Genomic DNA, 21,760 nt, shown 5'->3' with positions numbered 1-21,760 from the left:
CAAAAGTAAAGGTCAAAACATGATCATAAAAAAAATTAAAATGAAACACTCACAAGAGATTCAGGAAAAAAAATGCAAGTGCGTAAATTTCTTTCGGTTGGACGGGGGTGTGCGCACCATCCAACAATAGTCCGTTTGTCTTTGTGGAGTCTGATGAAGGTGGCTGTAGTGGTTTTTAGGTGGGTTTACCGCCTGGTCACATGTGAGACCTCCTTCTGGTCTGTCCATGGCTGAGCTGGATGCGCTAGGACCGCGGGGACCAGAGCGCAGACGGAGACGGAATGGGCGCACTTGGGCTAGAACTAAGTGAGTTTCAGTGTGACAGAGGCAAGCAGGCAAAAACCGCTAGATTTTGGGAATTACGCAGGAACCGAATCAGACAATTTCACTTCTTGTCCGAACTGATGTATGTTTTTTTTTTCTCTCTCTCTTTTTTTGATTTTATGACACGTTTCTCAAGATAGAAGTCTGAGACCTCCCAGATCGGAGAAAAAATACTGAGGAAAAACTGCGGTGCAACTGAAAAAAGTTTGTGAATTACTTTTTCCTCTCCTTCTTCATCCAGATGACAGTGTGGCTTCAACTGTAGCTGTAACTACTCAGTACTGAAACTCTGCAACTTTTGGAATAATTTTAAGAGATAACAGTAAACTGGACCCTCTCAAGTATCCTGTAAGGGAATAGATTTTAATACGACCATCAACCTTTTAACAACAGAATACCGCGTCTTTGTGTCCGCTGTGGAGTTTTGGATGGACACATCCCTTGGATTTATGATCTTGACCAGACAGAGTTGTGCGCCATGACATAACAGGACAGTCTTGAAAAACCAAGGTGCTTATTCCTGCTGCGATAATGAGACTTCATACTTGAGAGGTGTCAAACTGAACATCTTCCAAGTTTGCCATATTCATTCAAGAGAAAATCCCCCACCCCTATCCTGTTCAAGACCTCTCAGAACTTCATGGTGGAGATATGGGATGACTGGAGGCGGAGGTGCAGCTGAGGTGAGATCCAGCCGAAGGACAATGTTTGCGCCCGGCGTTGGCATCCCTCTGCTGCCGCGGCGTCTGGTGCTGATGCTGCTGCTTGTGTTTGCCACTGAGCCGAGGCTCTCCCAGGCTTGTCCCGGGCTGATCGCCTCTACGAGTGGCTGCAGCTGCACAGATGAGCGGTCCAAAGCGCACGGTGGCGTCCAGGCGTTTGGAAGAAGAGTCAGCTGCAGCAAGGAGGAGCTGTCTGAACCTCCTGATGCCAGTCTGCTGCCCAACAGGACCGTTACTCTGTAAGTTTGGTAACTACAAGGGATGAGATCTACCTTTAAGCCCTAATTTTTGTGATCATTTTGGCTGCTGACCTTATTCTAATATCCATATAGGCTTTATATATTTCAACCAATCACATTACATTCCATTTTCTACACACAGAAACATGATTTTGCCTTATTGAAGAGTGAACTCTAACATCCTGTGTGACACAATGTGCCATAGAATCAATTTGGATGAATGAGTTGACATGTTGATGTGTAATAAATTAAAATCCAAGTATGCAAAAACAAACATCTCCACATGGGGGTTCACTGTGTAGACCAGGCCCACACACCCATGAGTTTGACCTCGTGGCCTAAATTTTAACTGTACTGGGGACTTGTTGCAGTAATAGGACTTGTTAGGTCATAAGTTTACATCTTGATCTAGTTTAAGTGTGTAGTGGAGGGCTGCATGTCTCCACTCTGTAAAGCATTATAAGCAGATCAGTGTGAGGGCAGGCTGACTGTAGCCATCATCTGTTCCTGCCTCTTTGACACAGCTCTGTCACTTTAAATCGGACTCACTCTGCATCCCGCTCCCTCTTCCTCCCTCTACCACCCTGTGCACATGGACCACATGGACTTGGTCTTGTAAACAAGAATAAAAAGAAACACATTTTCTTCTTTTTTTATTATCAGGCTCTGTCCTTTTCTGTGGGTCAGTCCGTTCCTTTCATACCATGTCTCCCTGACTCAGCCTTCTGAAAAAAGAGCAGACCTCTAAACCCTTTGGTGTGAAGCAGACAGCAGTAGAATTATTCTGAGCCAATTTACATATTTATTAATAATGGAGCTGTTATTTGTGTCTGTTTGGACAGATTCACAAGCCAAAAGTCATTATCTGTCATGATTAATGAACTAACAGTCTATCAGTGACAGTTTCTGGGTGGTGTTTTCATACAGTTTCAAGGAATTTAATCTTGCACTTTGTTCACAGCTGCTCAGACTTTTTAAAGTCATTGCTTGTTCCCACAGTATGTTCTTGTCTGTGTGCTCTGACCTAGTGGGAGCATTGCTGAGCTGCACATGGGCATAGTTTTAAAACACGTTCAACTTCCCCACTGGATCAGGCATTTGAGGTAAAGTAAGGGGATTTATGCCCCAGGAGAGCCAAAAGCCAGCCAGCAGTGCATTTATAGGGTCTTATGTATCTTGCTTAATACAAGCAGGATAAACATCTGGGGAACACATTGCTGGAAAGCAGAGGAAAAAACTGGCTTGGGTGGCAGTGGCTGAGGTGATTGAATAATCTGGATGATCTTCCATCCCTGTACCTACTAATTTTGGTTGAGTTGTTTTTCTACAGATGTTTAGCATTTTGTGACCTTTTATTTGACTCTGTCTGAGGAGCAAACAGTTTTTGTCATAATCCGCCATTTTCTTTACCTTTCTGGGAGCACTGGTGTCTGGAAAGTTCATTTTCCTAAAGATTCGGTGAGTTCCTGAAGCGCCCACGCTCTCATTGTAGTTCATGACATTAGCTCCAGATGTGGAATGTGAGAAGTTGTGTTGATATTCGTGTTATTCCTGACATTCCTTAGTCAGCTTAGGGACTACAGACAGTATCCCAGGTGCAGCAGGGGCACTCCCCTTGCCCTGCACCACCTTGGTCCCTCCCCACATCGGGCGGCCTGACAGCCAGCACTGCTGCCCTCTCTCCTGAGGTGGATCGGAGGAATGCTGTCCTCCATGCTGAGCGGGCGAGGGCTGGAGGACACCAGGCCCAGGGCTTCCGGGGCCGGCTGCTACATGTAATGCACAACAGCTGGCCCCTGTGAACATTCCAGTTGAGGCCCCTCAGCCTCATGGGAAATCCCAATGGGGATTTGTTTATTAAAACTATTAGTTGGCTGTTTGTTGTTCCTGCCAGCCGTAAAGCAGCAACCACTCGCCTCAATATTATCACCTTCTCCTTTGGCTCGTCGAGGTGGGTCATATCTGTGAATGGCTGTGCTGCTCTTTGATTACATTACTGTGAATCAGACTTTACAGTTGTATAAACTTATCACTAGTTTAATGATGCATTAGACTATTCTCAGTCCTCCACCCTGAGCTCCAGCCATCTATCCCACTTTCCCTCTTTCCCTTTATCTCCAGTTCCCCGTTTCTCTCCCCTTCCCAGCCCTCTATCATGAGTTCATCCACACGCAGTAACTCTCAACCTAAATATTTAGTCGTCTTGGTAGGAAACTGCCATGTCCAAACTCCTTCCAGATGTGAGCCTGCGCAGGCTTGTGTTTAGGCCTAATTATGCACGGCTGCAAAGCTGGATCACTGGGAGAGGAAGAGGAACGGAAGGATAGAGGAGGGAAAAACAGATAGGAGTGTGAAAGCAAAAAGTGGGGGGAAAGTACGATTAAATGAAGGAAATCATGGATGCAAAAAAGAGGCAGAAGTCACGAAAGGGATTGAACATGAGGAGTAGACGAAGTGGGAAGAGGGAACAAGAGGGGAACAAAGACAGAGAGCAGAGCATGAGAGGATGGAGGAGGGAGAGGAGAAGCTTGGCAGGCGGTTCAGAGGGATGTGCCCCTGGAGACTGAAAACTCCCCAGCCCCTGACTAACAGATCTGCAACACTGGGGTGAGAGGGAGGAGGAGGAGGAGGAGAAGGAGGCAGGGCTCCTCAGTGCAGCATAGCTTCACTTCCAAAGTCTCTGTTCTGAGGGGTTTCTGTGTGTGTGAAAGAGAGACTTTTGGTATTTGGGATGTAAAAAAAAAAGTTTGTGCCTATAGATAGACACACTTGTGTACATATCCATGTCATAGTTCCATTATTCATCATAATTCCATCTCAGAACTGCAGTCTTTGGTGCCTGCTGTGTTTGTTTAATGTTTTAATTTATGACAGACAAATGAAAAGATGGTTCAGTGGCAGTGTGAATGTGCTGGTGCTTCTGAGCCTGTGGTTTTTACTCCAGTCAAAGCTGGACTCCTCCCTCTGTATTGTTGTCAGTGACTGATGGTTTGAGCTCTGCGGGTGCCAGCTTGAGTGAGCGGGCACAGATGCTTTAGGGTGTGGGGTCAGCATGTCCCTCCTCGGCTTGATGCCCCCTTCACCCAGGACAGCTGCAGTGCAGGACAGTTGCTCCCTGCATTGTTGCACTTGAGCCCAGTTATGTCAGTGATGCTGGCTGCCAGTCAGGGTTTTAAGATAAAAATATTCCACCCAGGCAGTAATATTTTTATCAGCATGAGCTACTGTAGTAAATGGACATTTGTAGTTTATAATGTGGATTTTGTTGCTGAGCAGTGGACTCATTTTAGTTTCATCTTGAAATAATTTAGTTTTAATGTTGTGGCAGTTACAATCTGGAGACTTCTGAGAAATGAAAATAGAAGTTTAACCTTGCAAAATGTGCTTCAAGCTAATAACAAACCATAACTTGTAAATGAATGGTGATACTTTAAAGAATGACTAAACTCATGTGTAGTTGGACTTTGTCCCATTAAAAAGATGCAGATGAACCTTATTGAAGTTTATGGATCCCCAGGGGGAAATTCACTTTCTTAATCAATAAAGTAAAAACAAAAAAGAATGAGTTATTAGACTGAGGTGTGAAAATGAAAGTGTTGAATAAAACAGTAAAAATAAAATAAAAAGAAAGAAAGAATAAGTAAACTGAGATGATTGAGATGTTGTAGACTGTTGTAGACTGTTGTAAGCATGAAGGCTCTTCTATAGCTCTCAGTCCTGCATCTTAATTATTTTATCATCTTATTCTATATTCTATATCATATATTATTATATTTTTCAATTCAAACCTTAAAATTAAATCAATCATGACACACTTTGGACAAGAAACAGCTGCAGATGTTGAAGTACTATTTGTACCTTTACCCAAAAAGTGTCAAAAATGGTATCTCGTTTGTGGAAGATGACATTTTAAACTGATTAAAAATACATATCATATTGTAGTCACAATTTAGTAACTCAGTCGTGCAATGGCAGTGAGTGATAGTGTGTTTCTTGGAAATCTTGTCAGAGATTTTCTTATCAGAGATAAGTAAAAGTAGACAGTGATTAGCCCTGATTTAGATCAAACTCCCTTTTATTGTTGCTATAATCTTGTTCTTACGCATTAAATGTCTTTCAGTGGGGTTTGTGAAAAAATGTATGACACACAAAAGTAAAACTAGCCTCCTTTCGATGATAACCAGGATTTGACTTTGAGGTCTGTAAGTTGATTTCCTTGATTGTTGGAACTTGAAACCTGTTTTTACACTTAACCACACATAATCTGTCCTCTTCTAAGTTTTCCGTTTGACAACCACCACCCAGTCTGTAATCGTTTATTGAATTTGATGACTCTTCTGTGTCTCTATTCAGTGAAAGCCAATTCACCTCAACAGAATTATCGATTGGCTACAGAATGAATCTGCATGTCTTTAATCGACATCTTATCGTCTGAGTCAGATTGCAGGGCTCTTAGTTGTGGCTTATGCGTGGACAGTTACCAAAAGGCTAGCAGATGTGTTGGTGGTTTATGTTGGGTCTGTGAGTCAGTATGTGTTGAGACGGGAGTATGTCGATGAAACGTCCCAAACAGTCATCTTATCAGCGGGGAGAATTCCAATAGCAGGGAGAGCGCTGGACCCCCAGGCATTCCTGCAGCGATAGGGTTTATTTATGTGGGGAAAGGTGTTGAGAGGAGGGGGAGTGGGCTCTCCTCCACACATGTTAGGTGGGGCAGTGGTCAGCAATAAATCAAAAAAGCAAACAAAGGCCTGACACTGGATACTCAGGGCTTTATACTCAGCTGCAGCACCTGCCAATGCCACACAAGCCTGGGTTTTATTGTGCCCTCGTAGGTCAAGGTAACATGAGCGGACTGGGACATCACCACACACCTACTGCGCTGTACTGTAGCTGCCTTTCTGTTTATGAATATGAATGTCACTTATCACCTCGTTATGTTTGTTGATTAAAAGGCTGCGATTCTGCTAAACCTGGCAAAAAGAGAGAGAGCTGTGTTGTCATAGTAATGTCATATCCCCAAGAGGTTTTTTGTTATTTTAGTTTTTCCTTTCGTTCAGCCTTCTTCTTATCTCATTCCAAAAATGCTTGACTTTGACTTTTCTTTGCCAGCGCTAACTTCCCTCTCCCTGTGCCTGACCACAGCTGCCCCCAGAGTTCCTGCTCTGGGTCAGCAACACATGGATACAGATGCAGAAAATGGGTGTCTTTAGTAGGATGCCTGTGGCTCAGTGGTTCTGATATTCTTACTCTAGCTCTGAAAGTGATGAATTTATGACAGCTGGGCTTTTACTAGTTTACAACAAACCATTAGTGTAATCTGAATGAACCGTGAATGCTTCTGATTGTGCTTGCTTGCTTTCTTCCAGAGATGTAGAAGAAAACACCAACTATTCCATTAGATGCTAGATTAGCATTGCATAAAGACTTAGACCAGATGGAACCAGGGCTTGTCCTTAATGGTAAAAGAAAAAAACATCAACCTACATAAATACATTAGCTAGTGTTTAATCTGTACAGACACATAGCAAGTAAAAAAAAATAAAAATAAATAAAAGCAGCTTATGTTATTTTTATCAGGTGTCAATGTGTGGCATCATTTGCCTGGCAACTTCAGTCAGTCAGTGCACTCAGGGAGAAGCAGAGACTGACAGAAATACTCAGTCTGCTGGTCACATCTGACGAGGTTAAAAGTTTATGTAGCGTCATAGCTCCATCTTAAACCATAAAGACCCAAACATCCACTGTCGACCAAAAGCATCTACTGATCTAAACTGTTCATCCACTAATCCTATCAATCCATGTAAATAATTGGTGTAAAATACAGTTTATCATCTTTTCATGGTCATCAGATATGACCCATTTGGACATTCAAAGGCTATGTAGTTACCGTGGAAACACCGTCATTTTCTACAACGTTGATCCACCAGTAAAACCCATGGAGTTTGATCAATGACAGTGAATGGACACACTTGGTTTATGTCCAGTTAATGCTATATTTTACTGAAAAAGTCACATTTTCTCCAGTTTTTTTGTGTTTTGATACAATAACCTTTGACTTTACTCTGAGCTTTTATGAACATCTTCATGATCAGTTAATTAAACATAGGAAAATAAATGATTTTCACTGGCAAAAAAAGATACATTTAGAGGATGATATTCTAATAAGTGGTGATAAATTACTTAGGAAAGGTTAAATAGAGAGAAACAATTCTTTGAGAACTGCCACAAAAGTCACACTGGGTTCTTCTGGGTTAAATTCATTATTCAATGTTTTGTGTTATTTGTACACCTGTCAGTGGGCTCATGGCCTTAGCTGCCTTTACTTGCAGCTGCTTCATCAGAATGGCACTACAGTACAGGAATACACAACTTTAATACATGACTGCATCTGACCCCACATTTCCATCCTACTTCACAATGCTGTCACACTGCTTCAGGGAGTAAGGTTGGTTTCCAAAATGAAGCCTAAATGGAAGTACCTTAAAATGGTAGTACCCCTGGAAACCACTAGGATTGGCTCCAATACACCCTGGCTCCTACAGAGCTATACTGAACTTCTCTCTGTAAAAATTAACTACACATTTTTTCCAAAAAGTCATTCCAGTCTCATGTGTTTTATTTATATCCTCTAATAAGTGATTTGGAGATCCATCTTTAGATTTTTCCTCTGTTAGAAAGATCTCAGGACAGATAGAAGTTTCAATGTCTGCTGTGTCAGACTTTGCCAGCTCACTTTCCTATCGAGTCAGATATTTGGAGTTTCAGTTTGTTTTACAAAACACATACAACTCCACTGTAGATGTGGTTAACAGGTCCCACACATGACTCTGGAAAATGATTTTATACAGTATTTCTTGATGGAGTTTACCATTTTAATACATCAGTAAGCTAATACTTGCTCACTTTTACCCCTCAGGCTCTCATAGCTCCACCTCTTTTGTCCAAATATGGTCACTTATGGGTCCCGAAAAGCTCTTTCTTCCTCCAGGCTTTATGCTAAGCTAAGCTAATATCCTCACCCTTAACCTCAACACACTGATATTGATTTTATCTGAATTTTGTCACGAAGGCAAATATTTGTATTTTGACTATGAAGTCTTTCTATATAGATCCAAGGTCACACCCTTCAATACAAGGAGCCATGTATTTAGCAAATGTAGATGCCAGAGTATGAGGAAGCTCCAATGCCTTCTGAAACTGATTTAGCTCCTGAGTTAGGCAGAAAAGTGATTTACATATTGGAAACGTTTATTTGGCTCCACTGTGTGCAACCTGGTGTTAATGAAGAGAGGTGTGGCTGAGACCTGAGGAGCACAGTGATTCGTCTGTCAAGTTTAGATGATTTTCTACGACTTTATGTTAAAGCAACACAACTTGTATTGTTTATTATTTCAAACTTTATGTTCAACTACATAGATTAAGAGCCACAACTTACGTATCTTAAACTTACTTTATAAAAAGGATGACCTATTTTAAGAAAACAAGTATAAAATCTCAGGCCTGTCTATATTAACAATAAATCTACTTTAATTTCAGCATTTACTTGTAATATAGATTCCAGTTTCACTTTTTAATGATGAATGTGTACATTTAATCCAGTATCACCTCATTTTCTCTGCTCCATCTCTATCACCACTCAAAAGTATTTGTATGTTCAGTATGCAGTTACTATTACATAAACCACAAAGTATTAACAATCTGTCACAATAATTCTTTTCGTCATAGTTCTGGTTATAAATGTGAGCTGCTTTAAAGCCCCAATCAAAGTGGCGGGGTCAGTTGTGAAATTAAGCAATACATTTTTATTAAACTCTTTGTTGATTGTGCAAACCAGTGTTTAAAGATATAATATGTGTGTGTTTGTTTTGCTAAAATTAAATGATTAATTGGAAAGTATGATGGTCTACCATATTTTATGTTACGATTGCATAACAAATTCATGTGTCAGTTTTAGCAATGTGCAACGTGAATGATTGGGATTTTCAAAACACTGCGGTCTAACTGAAAGAAAATAATAATACATACTGAAAAACAAAAGCACTATCTTTTCCACAGATGCCACGAAAGATATTGTGAGAATATCTGGAGCAGAAAGATTTTAGCTGACCCTCTTCTAAAAGCACACTGATTTCCCAGCAGTCTTTGCTCACGAGCAGAAAACAGAGGCTGGTTATGACACAGAACAATGAGACAATGTGAGCCAGGCATACACCACATTCCACTCACTGTCTCTAAAGGCTAAATTCACTAAATTGCCTCATTAAAAGTGTAAAAACACTTTAGACAGTGATTAAACTGACTATTGTGTTCCTGCTTGGCAGTCATAAACTTTCGATTTTGCGTTTGTCTAGAGTTGAGTCTAAATATTGCAATAATTTATTGTCGCTTTACAGAAAGATGGCAGTGTTTCAACTTCTGTTCCCATACTGTTAATAGTCATCGCAGCTACTTGTTTACATCTTTAAAGTTCAGTGGTTGTTCGGCTTTTGTAAATTGTATGTAGATGGCACAAGAAACATACTTTATGGTTTTCTGTTAGCCATAAGCAAGTAATTGTCTAATAGGACTTATTTCAACTGGGCGACCTTCCTCACTATTATGTGTGTGTTTGCCTATGTGCACACATATGGGAAGGGCGTGCATAGCCACAGCTCTCAAAATAGGCTTCAGTCCTCCCCTCTCTAATTAGAGACATTTCAAAAACCTAGATTTTAATTTTAGACTAGTAGCTTTTGGACCACTTACGCGTGCGCACACATACGCACTAACACGTACAAATACACATACTGAGTTAAACATACACACTTTCCATATAAATAAATCTGATAGGTCACACAAACACACACACACACACACACACACACACATACACACACATACACACACTTGTGTATCTAAATCTGCACACTGAGACGCACACATAGCCACAAACCACAAAGCCTTACTCCCTGGCCCAGCCTGGTAACCCAAGCACAATGCAGTACACTCTATAATAAGTGGTTGCACATATCAAATGCAGGAGCTCACTCCCCGTATCTAGCTCCAAGGCAGAAAAGTATGACAAAGTGCTGCAAAATTCCCTTCATACCATAAATCATCTTTCTCATATGTTTTGTCGCTCAGATTCGGATGACAGGAATCACGCAGCTTTGCTCTTCTTCACTATTTGACTGTTGAATTAGTTGATCGGTGTTTGGAAAATGATTTTACAAAAAAAGTTTGGCGTGCAATTTCATGGATGCTCCCTCCTATGACAGGCGGTAAATGGGGCTTGTAGTTTGGCAGTGTTCCCTGGTGGAAGCTACAAGCCCTCTCATGGGTCAGGGACAATGGGTACATTCACATCTTGACATGCATTTGCCGCTGAAGTGCCTGTTGTGCTCAAGGGCATTTAGTCTCTCTGTTACATTTGGTGCCGTGACTCTCTGAGGACTCAGGGCTTTGAGGACAATCCCAGGGACCAGGACCGCTGTCTCCCCTTCTGTTTTAGACCAAAGGGTTAAGCCATTTGGACAGACCCGGACCCTCTGAATTGTCAGAACACTCAATTGGGCTCTTATAAAGTACTGATTGTAACAAAGATGACACAGCCTCCTCCCAGTCTGAGAGATCTGCTCCTCTTTCAGGACCTTTTCCTGCTACCTTCCTACTCTCGTCTCTTCAAAAGTGTCCATTAGCAAGAAAAGAGACACCGAATCCAGGGCGGGGTTCAGCTGAGCACCCAATAATCATTAAGTTGCACTTCTGAAAAAAAAAGTACCACAGAATCAGTGCATTATATTACTCCAAAATGAGATGCAATTATGCTTTTTTGGGATGGTTCAGATATGAAGGTCATGTCATGTGCAGCCAGCACAGTAGCAAGTGTATAATATATAATAAAATATAATTAAACCAACCAAATTCATCATTTTGGGGTTGTGAAACTGAGACAGGTTTTACAGTTTTTTCCACAGGCCACTTATACACAATTCCTGAAATGATAATTTACTTTCCCAGAACTATAAACACAAAAAAGCCCCACTTAGTCTGGCCAAACCTCAGACCAAATTAAACTCTTTATTCAAAACATGTTATCTTCCATCTAAATGCAACTACAGATTACTTCTTTACTTTGGATGACATACAAATGCTGCCAAATACAGAAACACCACTAAAATAGATTAGAAAAGTACTATAATCAATCAGCACATGTGTAATTTCAGAATTCGGATGCAGCAAACAACCAGTGGCATAAATTATGTAGCTGTCAGTGTGAAAATTGCCAGAATTCTTAAAACACTTTAACTTGACCCGATAAATATTATGTATCACTAATGCTCTCCGTCAGGGTTTTTCCAAATACTGAACTACCTTCAGGAAATTATCCAGATGCAGTAAATCTTCCCACCTACTCAAGCATCAGTAAAACATGTCATAATGTCTCAACATATCACTTAACACGTGTAATTGTCTTGTAATTCTTCCCACTGATGTAACCTCAGCTCATGTTTTACCAAGTCTAAACTGAGAAGCACCGGCTGAGCCCAGTTCTTTGTCTGCCAGGTTCAAGCGCGCCGTAATGCAGTTCTGTAATGACTTTTGATCTATTAGACCTGGCATTTGGACGGAGTAAGCGATTCTGGAAAACCTGGTAACAGCCAAGTTAAGAATTAGAGTTTTTAATCCATCTTTGGGTTCAACCACAATATTTTGTTGATCCGCTGTGTCTGTTCTCATTACTCCCAGTGCAATGAGGGTGATGTGTATATAAAGGGAAATGTTGCCATGTCCACTTAGTTTGCTGCCATGAACTGCCAGTATATTTGAAATGCAACACTGGGCAAGTGAATGCTACTTAAATGGAAAGTAAAGTGGGAAAATGCAATAAAAAAACCTTGAGGGTTTTGTATAGAATGTTCTCAGCTGTAACATAAACAAATTAAAAGGCTCATACAATGCTTTCCTGTTATAGTGGAAGAGTGGATAATCGTATTTCTTTCAGCAGAATTTAATTACCTCCAAGGAAAATTCTCCTAAGGCTGATATTTTTTATTTATTTATATGAACTTAAGTACTGCTGTGATACAGACCAGCATGTGCATTATCAAGTCAGCATGCTAATTAAACCAGGCTTAATTTAATAATGACGTTTTGAGACTCTCTTAAACTCTCATTATCTGGCTCCCATTGCTCTCAGAATTCGTACTGGATTTATGGCACGTTACCAATCTCTTTCAAGGGTTCTTGTCTTTCACCTCGCGTGTGGTCCTCAAGGCTAAAAGACCTATCCAAAGTTAAATGATGTTTACACAGTGGCTGCTTGGGTTGTTTTGACTCTCTTTATTACTCTGAACCTGCGCCTCTCTGTCTCTGTTGGTCTTGCATCAGTGCATGTGTTGGAGAAGATACGGAAGTCTAATCAGGACTCATGCTACAGCATCTCACTGTTCACATTAGGGATCCACATGATGGTGATGTTGCAGATAGGCAGGAAAATATAGTGCTATAATAAAGACATTACATAGACATTTTAGATTTGATTGGATTAAATTAGACTTTATTGATCCCACAACAGTCAAGGCGGCAACAGAATAAAGTGCAAGAAAAACAAGTGCACATGCATAAAGATCATACTAAAAACAAGATAGTGCTAAAAACCAAAACTATATAAAGTAAAAAATAATAATGGTAACAAAATCTATACAGACTATATATATATATATATTTACAGCAGAGAGGAAATTGCTTTTACTTATCACTAGTTACCCTATTGAAAATGTAATAGCCATTATAATTGTGGCAATTTGTGGTTTTATTACTTTTCATTAAGTTTCTAAATAATCTTTTTTGCTCAAGCAGTAAAGCTACAAAGTACTAAAGATTTTTATTTAAGCCAGGCAGTGTAAACCTGTCAACGGTACTCAACACTCATTACCATTCAACTTCAACTTTTCTGATTTCAGAAGGAAAAATTGTTGAATTTCCATCAGTGAAAGGCATCATTGTCCAACTGCGTGGCCACCTGCCGATGCATGGTCAGCTTAAAACACCCAGGCATGCATAGAGGAAGTGTGTTGATTTAATTCAGAAAAAAATGCTTAAGACTGTAGCACACTGCCAAATGACTGAAGAGAGCGCTCCATGTTTGTTGTTGTAGGACTGAAGTTTGTCACGCTGGATTGACCGACACAAATTGTCCCAAAAGATTTTTATTGTATTTTCTTTTGGATTTTTTGTTTATTATAGTAGGGATAATGTACAATACATGTATTTTATCTGAAATGGAGTCAGTGGGGGCAAGTGATGCACATGTTACAGTGATATCACAACAGTTTAATTACAGTCTTACATGTTAAAGTAAATGGAACACAGTTAAATACTATACAAAAATAAACAAAAGTCTGCAACAAATATCCCTGCACCAACAACATAATACTCAATTTCCAAGTAGGAAACACATCATTAGAAATCTGTTAATATCAAACAGATGCAAAAGATTGGATTCCTGTGTGAAGAAAAGATGCAAAGGACCAGAATGAATACTCTTTTACATAGAAGTATTTGACCATAAAGTTAGAATAAAAATAAATAAGATATTTTTCACTCTTCTAATGAAATGATTGTAACAATGTGACTTATTCTTGATATATGAAGTGTAACTGGAACTCAATATGTAATCATTACACCTGGACGAAGTTGATTACTGATGTTTATGAATATGGGCGATGGTGCAGAAAGAATATATTTGAATATATGCGTATTATATATGCCTTTGTGACAAAAGTTTAAAGGTCAACTCACTTTTTTATTTTTAGGTATTAGTAACTATACTGTATTGCATATTTTTCCTCATTAGCTGTAACTGATTACACTAAGTTCAGTATTTTATTTAATTACATAACGGCGTTACATATAAAGAGTCACTCCTGACACGAGTAATACATAGGTAACGAGAGAATTCCACATATCCTGCAGATGAATTGTTATTAAATATAAATCCATTCTTCTGCTTGTGGTTTTCTCCTGATGCCTGAAGCTACACTGAGGTCCCTTTCTGTGGTGAAGACACAATCCAGCATGCCTAAATATTTGGAGAGCAACAGGGGCCAATTGGAATCAGCACATTTCACTCAAATTTGTCTTTTTCATGTCCTGGAACAGAATGTCACAGCAGAATGGAGAATTTCCTGTATGTTTTCCACTTATATAAAACAGCAAACAAGTCAGAAGTGTTTTTAGCAGAGATGAGAGGTGAAAACATGTTGACACCGATGCTTTTGTGGAAACCAACAGCAAACAGTACATCCTGTTGTCTTTGGGTTTCTGACTGTGGTTAGGACAGGAGATAGAAGGATGTGTTTTCTCTCCCAGTCCCTCTGCACCAGGTTGTGATCTGGACCGCTGAAAGGACTCTGTTTAGCTACTTCCCTGTGTTGGTGCTGTACACCGCACAGCAGGCCTTCAGACTCCACCACAGAGATAATTCCTGAGTGAAATGATTGGTTGACAGTGACCCAAAAAACTACAAACAACTGTAGGACGCATGCTGCTTCTGACAGACAGTTACAGTAACACACAGGTACACACAAATATAGCATGTACACACACACACATGCAGGCCTAAAGCTACGTGCTTCAGTGAGACTGGCTTCCAGTTAACAGTCAGGGGAAGAGCGGAAGTAAATCAGTGAGCAAATACGATCTGCGACATGCTGTCATGCCCCTGTGTGGCCCTCAAAGGCTTTGTGGGTTTAGGAAGCAAATTGAGCAAACCAACAAAGTGAGTGGCATCACGCAGGGAGGAGCTGCTGTGGTTTACTAGTGCAGGGACGAGACTCTTTGTACAGTAGTTACTTTTCACACTCTGTCGCACCAAAGAGTCACTGAAATAACACAGACTTATGAGTTATGTCAGTAAACAGCTCAGTGCAATAACCTGAAGTCAACTATTGTGTGTGTGTGTGTGTGCTCTCATTCTAAACATAATGGAAAGGTTAATCTTGAAATACAACTGATGACAATATAATAAATAATTAACCTTTTTTAATTCATCAAATTAATATTAAGTTATTACATTTGACTGATTCTGGATTACTTTTCCAGCAAATGTTTTACTGGGCAATAAAACTAAAAAGTCTCAAATTCATACCAGACTCTTAACTGTACTCACTAATTACTGTCAAGTTTTTATTAAATGATCTTCAATAACTTTAATTGAAGGGAGATGTTTTTAGTATAGAGACACAAACACCAAAACGAATCACACATAAGATCACAAACTGCGAACTCGCACTGTAGAAAGGCTTTAGTACACTGTAAACCAGTGTTTTTCAACCTTGAGGTTGCAACCCCATGTGGGGTTGCCTGGAATTCAAATGGGGTCACCTGCAATTTCTAGTAATTGATAAAAAAAAAAAAAGATTTAGTATGTATTTCATTATAATTAAAACACCACACACTTTTCCTAGTAAAAATCAACTTCAAATAGAATGCAGGATATAAAATCTGAGAGGACATATCTCGATCATGTGACTTTCAAATGTTCATTGTGGTCGGTTTCAGATGCTGCAGCTCTTTCATAATTCATAGTCTGAGTTATTGTTTGTTCAGTATTAATTGTCAGCCTTGTAAATAGAAGCTGGACTAACTGTACATATCCTGACCAAGGAGAATAAAATCCTCACTTTGTGCAGTAATCTGCACCTGGCTTTTCTGCCTCTGTCCGTAATAATATACATTATATTGCCTAAATGTCATCTAAAATGAATTTTTATTTGCAACGTAGTATAGCAAATTACATAGATTACTATTACATGATCAAAAACAAATTCATTTTAGCAAAAAAAAATTCTCTGTTTTGAATGTCTGGGGTTGCCAGAAATTTGTGATGTTAAAATGGGGTCACAAGCCAAAAAAGGTTGGGAACCACTGCTGTACAACTTTTACTGAAAATATATTTTGATGCAATACCCTCAAGGATTATTGTATTTTTAACAGTAACTGCTGATAATTTGGGGTGGGACCTTTCTGTGTGGAGTTTGCATGTTCTCCCTGTGTCTGTGTGGGTTCTCTCCGGGTACACTGGCTTCCTCCCACCATCCAAAGACATGTACTCATAGATTTATCGGTTAATCTAAATTGCCCATAGGTGTGAATGGGAGAGTGATTGTTTGTCTCTATATGTCAGCCCTGCGATGAACTGGAGACATGTCCAGGGTGTGCCCCGCCTTCACCCATAAGTAGCTGGGATAGGCTCCAGCGACCCCCGCGACCCTAGCGAGGATAGAGCAGGTTCAGATAATGAATGAATGAATGAATGAATGAATGAATGAATGAATTTTGTAATTTATGTAATTATTATGTAAGTGTTACTCCAACACATCAAAATCACAGTTTTATGACAGAATGATTTATGTTCCTGAAAAACAATATACAGTACAACTCAATTATTGATTGATTGATTGATTGATTGATTGATTGATGGAAATCTTTATTTCAAACATGTAGACAGTGAAATCAAAACAAAAATCAACCAACAAAATATCAGTAATGGTACATAAAAGGTTGATAAGTAAACAAAAGAAAAAAAATAAATAAATGAAATGAAATTATACATGCTTGAAAATTATGCACTTTCACTTTACCTTGGTAGTACAATTTAAAGCTCTATTAATTGATCTTGGTCAAAAGAGTATAACTACTGCAATATAAATATGACAATTAATAAATAGCACCTGAAAACTCAGTTGCGAATATGTGTGACACTTCCAGTATGCCTGTGTAAGATGATGAATATACAATAGCTGACTGTCTTGCTCTACATTTTACACAAGATTTGTGAAATGTTCTGCTATTTCACAAATGTCTGTGACTATAAAGAACAGTTTCAACCCTCTGTCAACCATATGGTGTCCTTAACTTACTCTCTGTGAAAATTCTCAATGCCCATACAACATGTGACCACCCAGCATTATCTGTTCATACTTTTCATCACGCAGCGTTACTGACCCTATTTTACCCCGATGATACCACATGTGCAGCAGTCCTGTGTGGGTCTGTGCTTCTGTGTGACCCAGCCCTCTTTCATATGACCCCCTGCTTTTTGATCTGCATGTAAATGAATTAGATGAAATGGCTGAATGGGATCCTGGAGCCTGACATGTGGCCCTGTTTTTTTGTTTTTTTGACATAGATGACATGGATTCAATTAGCCAGTCTGATTCTCAGAGGCCTTTGTGGTCTTAAAGGGTTAAGTGAATGAGAGATGCTAAATGCGGCTCTCAGATACCATCCATAGTCTGGACTGAGTTAACACAAAGTCGTGCCATGTACCATACAGCTTATTGCTCTTGAAAGCAGATTAACTCAATCTGCCATCTGATCCGTCACTTATGTAAAAGAAGTGACTTGTGCAAAGCCTCAGTAGACATTCTGTACTGAGTAGACGTTAGGTTTCCAAGTAGCATGGATTTGTATGATTAAGAAGCTACTCATCTTCTGTGCTTGTAAAGCTCTGTTAACCTTTGTATACTCCAGTGATGAAGTGATGCGGGCCGGTGCTGTTCCAGTTCCTCAGCTGTCACCTGCCTCCGGACACTGCTCCGTCTGTCTGATGGCTGTCCAGGAAGTGCTCTCTCCACAACCCCTGACCCCCAAAACCGGGTTTTGAATAAACAGCTAATTGGCTGGGTTTCCTGTTTAGCCTAATGGGAACACAAACTATTTCTGTCTGTTTACAGAGTTCTAGCCCTCTCTTTCTCAGAGTTGTACTTTCTGTATTGTTTATGAAAGAACAATGTCCTCACTACAGTCAAACATGAAGCTGTGTGGATTATACAGTAGTGTCCAGCCTCTGCACCTCCCCTGCATTCCTGGAAATCTGCTTTTTGTTGTCTGTGGGAGGGTTTCAGTTAGCTCATTTTGTGGTCTTTGTTTATTTGTAAAAGTCAGCTTTCAAGTCGTGGTGTTCAGAGTAGCGAGCTAATTGAAATACTATGTGTTGAAATGTCTTAACTTGAGACAAATGACGGTTTTAGCGATTGCCACATGTGATTTTTTTCCTTCTAAGTGCACATGGTCACAACAGACAAATAAATACAACTGTTTAGGTTTTAGGAAGGACCTTTGTAAATCATACTGTAATTACATGCTTTGATCTCATAAAATGCATTGATATCACTACTGTGGACGTACTGTATATCCGCAGTCAAGTGCGACAAAAGTAAATGCATACACAGGTCACTTATTAAGTGTGCAAAATAAATGTAGTCTAAAAGGAACTGTATCTAAACTGTCTGTGTTGAATTAAATGGCTTGTTTCTTTGCCAGATGTGACTTTCTCCTCTCCTATCTGTATTGAATTATTCAGGCAGTTCCGGATCTTCTGGAGCTTTCATCTCAGGCCTGCATCCAGTTATAGCAGAGATACTGTGCCCAAAGTCAGGCAAGAGACCTTAGGTCCTGGAGTCATAGGTTCAAATCCAGGCTACATCACCAGAGAACGGTCTGAGTCTGCTCAAATGTAACGTTCTCTCTAAAAACGTCTTGACTTAATAACTGTGATTTATTTTACTACTTCAGTGTGGATTTGTGAACATGACATGTTTTTTTTTAAATCTTATTTTGCAATACTGGATTGGAGATGGCATCGATATCTAAGGCTTCTCTGGAAATGTACCAGGCTTAATGTGGATTTTATGATAGTTTTTCCTTTGGTACAACACATTCTCCCAGCGAAGCCGAAAATAAAGATGATTTAGTTTTAAGTGCTTTGCTAAACAGTCATTGAGGACTGTGTTTATTATCGGTGGAGCTGATCCCACCTCCTGATTGCAGCTTTGTTTAAAAATCTGGTGTTTAATTTTGGAAGATTAGATTCTAACTGAGGTGTCCAAGATAACTGGAGCATATTTACTTCCATTTTGGTTTCCGTTCGCGTGATACTTAACCTTTTTTCTCTGACATTGTGATTGTCAGGAAAGTTACTGAAGTGAAGTGGCCAGTGTGTCCCTGTATACCAAGGCTGGATGATTAAATCTGGTCATTAACTGAGTTGGAAGGCACAGAGCTGAAGGCAGTGTTTTTATTGATGTGGCAGGAAACAGGGGGGCCGACTGCTGCTGCTGCTGAATCTGTAAATCTCACAGACTGTTCACAGTCAGCTCCCTCTTTTAAAGGCGCACACACTCTCTCGATTAAGAACACACTTAATGTCGCCAACAGCCCATTAAGCACTATGTGGTAGGAGTGAAGATGATGTGAAACTGAAGGGTGTGTTAATGACGGCGGTTGTCACCAGCGCAGGGCCCCCGTGCTACCTTGAACTCCTGCTGGAGGGATTGTTCAGACGTGGCCAAGACTTGGTCTCCATGGGGCCAAACATGGCGGTGTGAACATTCCTGTCGTCTTCTAAAAATAGATCATATACAACTAATTTCCAGTAGAAAATAAAGACAGTGGAAAATCAGCACTGAGTACTCAGCAGGGTTTTTATATTTAATGAAACTAAGAAGAAAGCTGAAACTACACTGAAAATAATACATCTAACTTGTTAATACAGTGACTAATTAAGAAAATCAAATTACAAGTAGCCATTGACTTTGTTTTCATTTTGTTATTAGTGATTTTGCACAATATGGGAAAAATGATTTGTAACTCATGTTCAATATTATTCATTCTTTTTTTAGCACCTTTTTTCAGAAATTCAGAACTGTAATAACTTTGCTGGCGGCACAAAAGACAGTGAATTAATAAGAAATAGTAATGACATAACAAACCCCCTTGAGCAGACAGATTACTGTAAATAGCTATTTCCCATAATCCCATGTCAGACAAAACAATCTGAACCTCATACTCCGGCCTTTGGTCTGATAAGAGTCCTATAAGCCAAATGCCAGCAGGGAAAAAACTCATTAACATAGTCAGTGTGTGCCGCTTCGCGTTTCATGTGGAAAGACATCCTTTTGATGTAAAAATGTATGCAAAATGATTATCCCAATTGCAGCTTCCCTCCTAATCTTGATGTTCTGTATAGTCTTGAACATTAATTGGAAACATCTTACACTAATGTCTCTGACCAGGCTAACCTGATAAATCTGATAAGAGGACATTGGCTTGGTTTTTAGTTTCCTCATGTGACCCCCTCTGAGGTGTGTTTAGTCAGACCTGAACCTGTTTTTTGTAGTAAACCCATGTCCAGGATAGTCATTTTTAACCCCTTATAGGGCACTCATCAAAATACTCTGAAATTCAACATTTCAACCTTAGTGTTATTGGAGGACCTTATTACTTTTATAAAATGTTTTACAATTTAATATTGTCATGTGGAAAATTAAGGTAAATGAAGTAATCCTTTTTGGTTCCTTGCCCATATGTGGCAAAAATACAAAATAAAAATAAAATAAATAAGTGGTGCCAGGCACAACAAACCCCGCCCCTTGCGCGTATTGTAGCTTATTTCGGCATGGATCCAGCTGATGTCATCATGACTATGTGTGTGATGATGTCAGCATAACAATGGCCTCTATATTTGTGCCCTTATAAGTAAATGGGAAGAAAAAAAAGATTTAAAAAAAAGTGATAAAAAATTTGAACTTTGACCTGTTTTTCCCAAAAGGTAATGACATCTATTCTGGGTCACTGGCAATCTATAAACCCAATTTGGTATGAATTCAACCAATAGTTTTGCTGTGACAGACATTTAAAATTTTGCCCATTATATGTAAATGGAGAAAAAAAAGATTTTAAAAATTCATAAAAAAATGTTTTACCTCGACCTACTGTTCCCAAAATGTAATGAGATCTATTTTGGGTCACTGGCAATCTATAAACTCAATTGGGTATGAATTCAACTAATAGTTTTGCTGCTAGAGTATTAACAATCAAACAAAGAAATAAACAAACCACACCAAAAACAATACCCCTTTCCTCCCCTTCAGGGGTGGGGTAATAAACAAATAATAAAAAAACAAGAAGTATTATAAAAAATACAAGGAAAGCACATGTAACATGGAAGGAACATGTATTTTAGAACATTAGAACATCACTTTTACAACATTTCAACAACAGAAGTGCTGATCCAGACACCTTTTAACATCCACATTATCCCTTTGAACATCATTCCTTACATTAGTACCATTACTTCATGGTACCTTACAAAGCAGGTACACTCACTGTTCATGCAGAGGTGGACCTTACAGACCCTGTAGACCACATCTGACCTGAGATTGATGCCTCACTGTGAATGTGTGCAGAAATGATCAAAAATAGCCACTTGCCCAATAAAGCATTAACAGCATATATGGATTGTGCTTCAACTTTGTGTTTTCACCTCTTTACAGGATCCTGAGCTACAACAAAATCCGAGTTCTGAAGAATGGATCCTTCTATGGACTTTACACTTTAGAGAAGCTGTAAGTACTACCCATCATCCTTTATATTCATTTCATTTTAACAGATGATCAATGTTTGTTTATATTAGATATTCTTCAT

The 21,760-nt window shown here is 39.4% G+C and overlaps 1 protein-coding gene across 1 annotated transcript in view; it reads left to right on the top strand.

Moving 5' to 3' along the window:
• The first annotated feature begins 278 nt into the window (after window positions 1–278).
• Window positions 279–21,760, top strand: part of adgra2 (adhesion G protein-coupled receptor A2) — a 44,130-nt gene continuing 22,648 nt past the window's right edge. Inside the window, exons 1-2 of the mRNA XM_030144030.1 lie at window positions 279–1,285; window positions 21,610–21,681. Coding sequence (XP_029999890.1) covers window positions 981–1,285; window positions 21,610–21,681 — 377 coding nt within the window. The 5' untranslated portion in view covers window positions 279–980. The remainder of the gene's footprint in view (window positions 1,286–21,609; window positions 21,682–21,760) is intronic.

This window comes from Sphaeramia orbicularis, chromosome 9 (assembly GCF_902148855.1).
Source record: "Sphaeramia orbicularis chromosome 9, fSphaOr1.1, whole genome shotgun sequence".
In the NCBI taxonomy this organism is placed as follows: Eukaryota; Metazoa; Chordata; class Actinopteri; order Kurtiformes; family Apogonidae; genus Sphaeramia; species Sphaeramia orbicularis.
The sequence above is the reverse complement of the archived record's forward strand: the minus strand, read 5'-3'. Positions and strand labels throughout refer to the sequence as shown.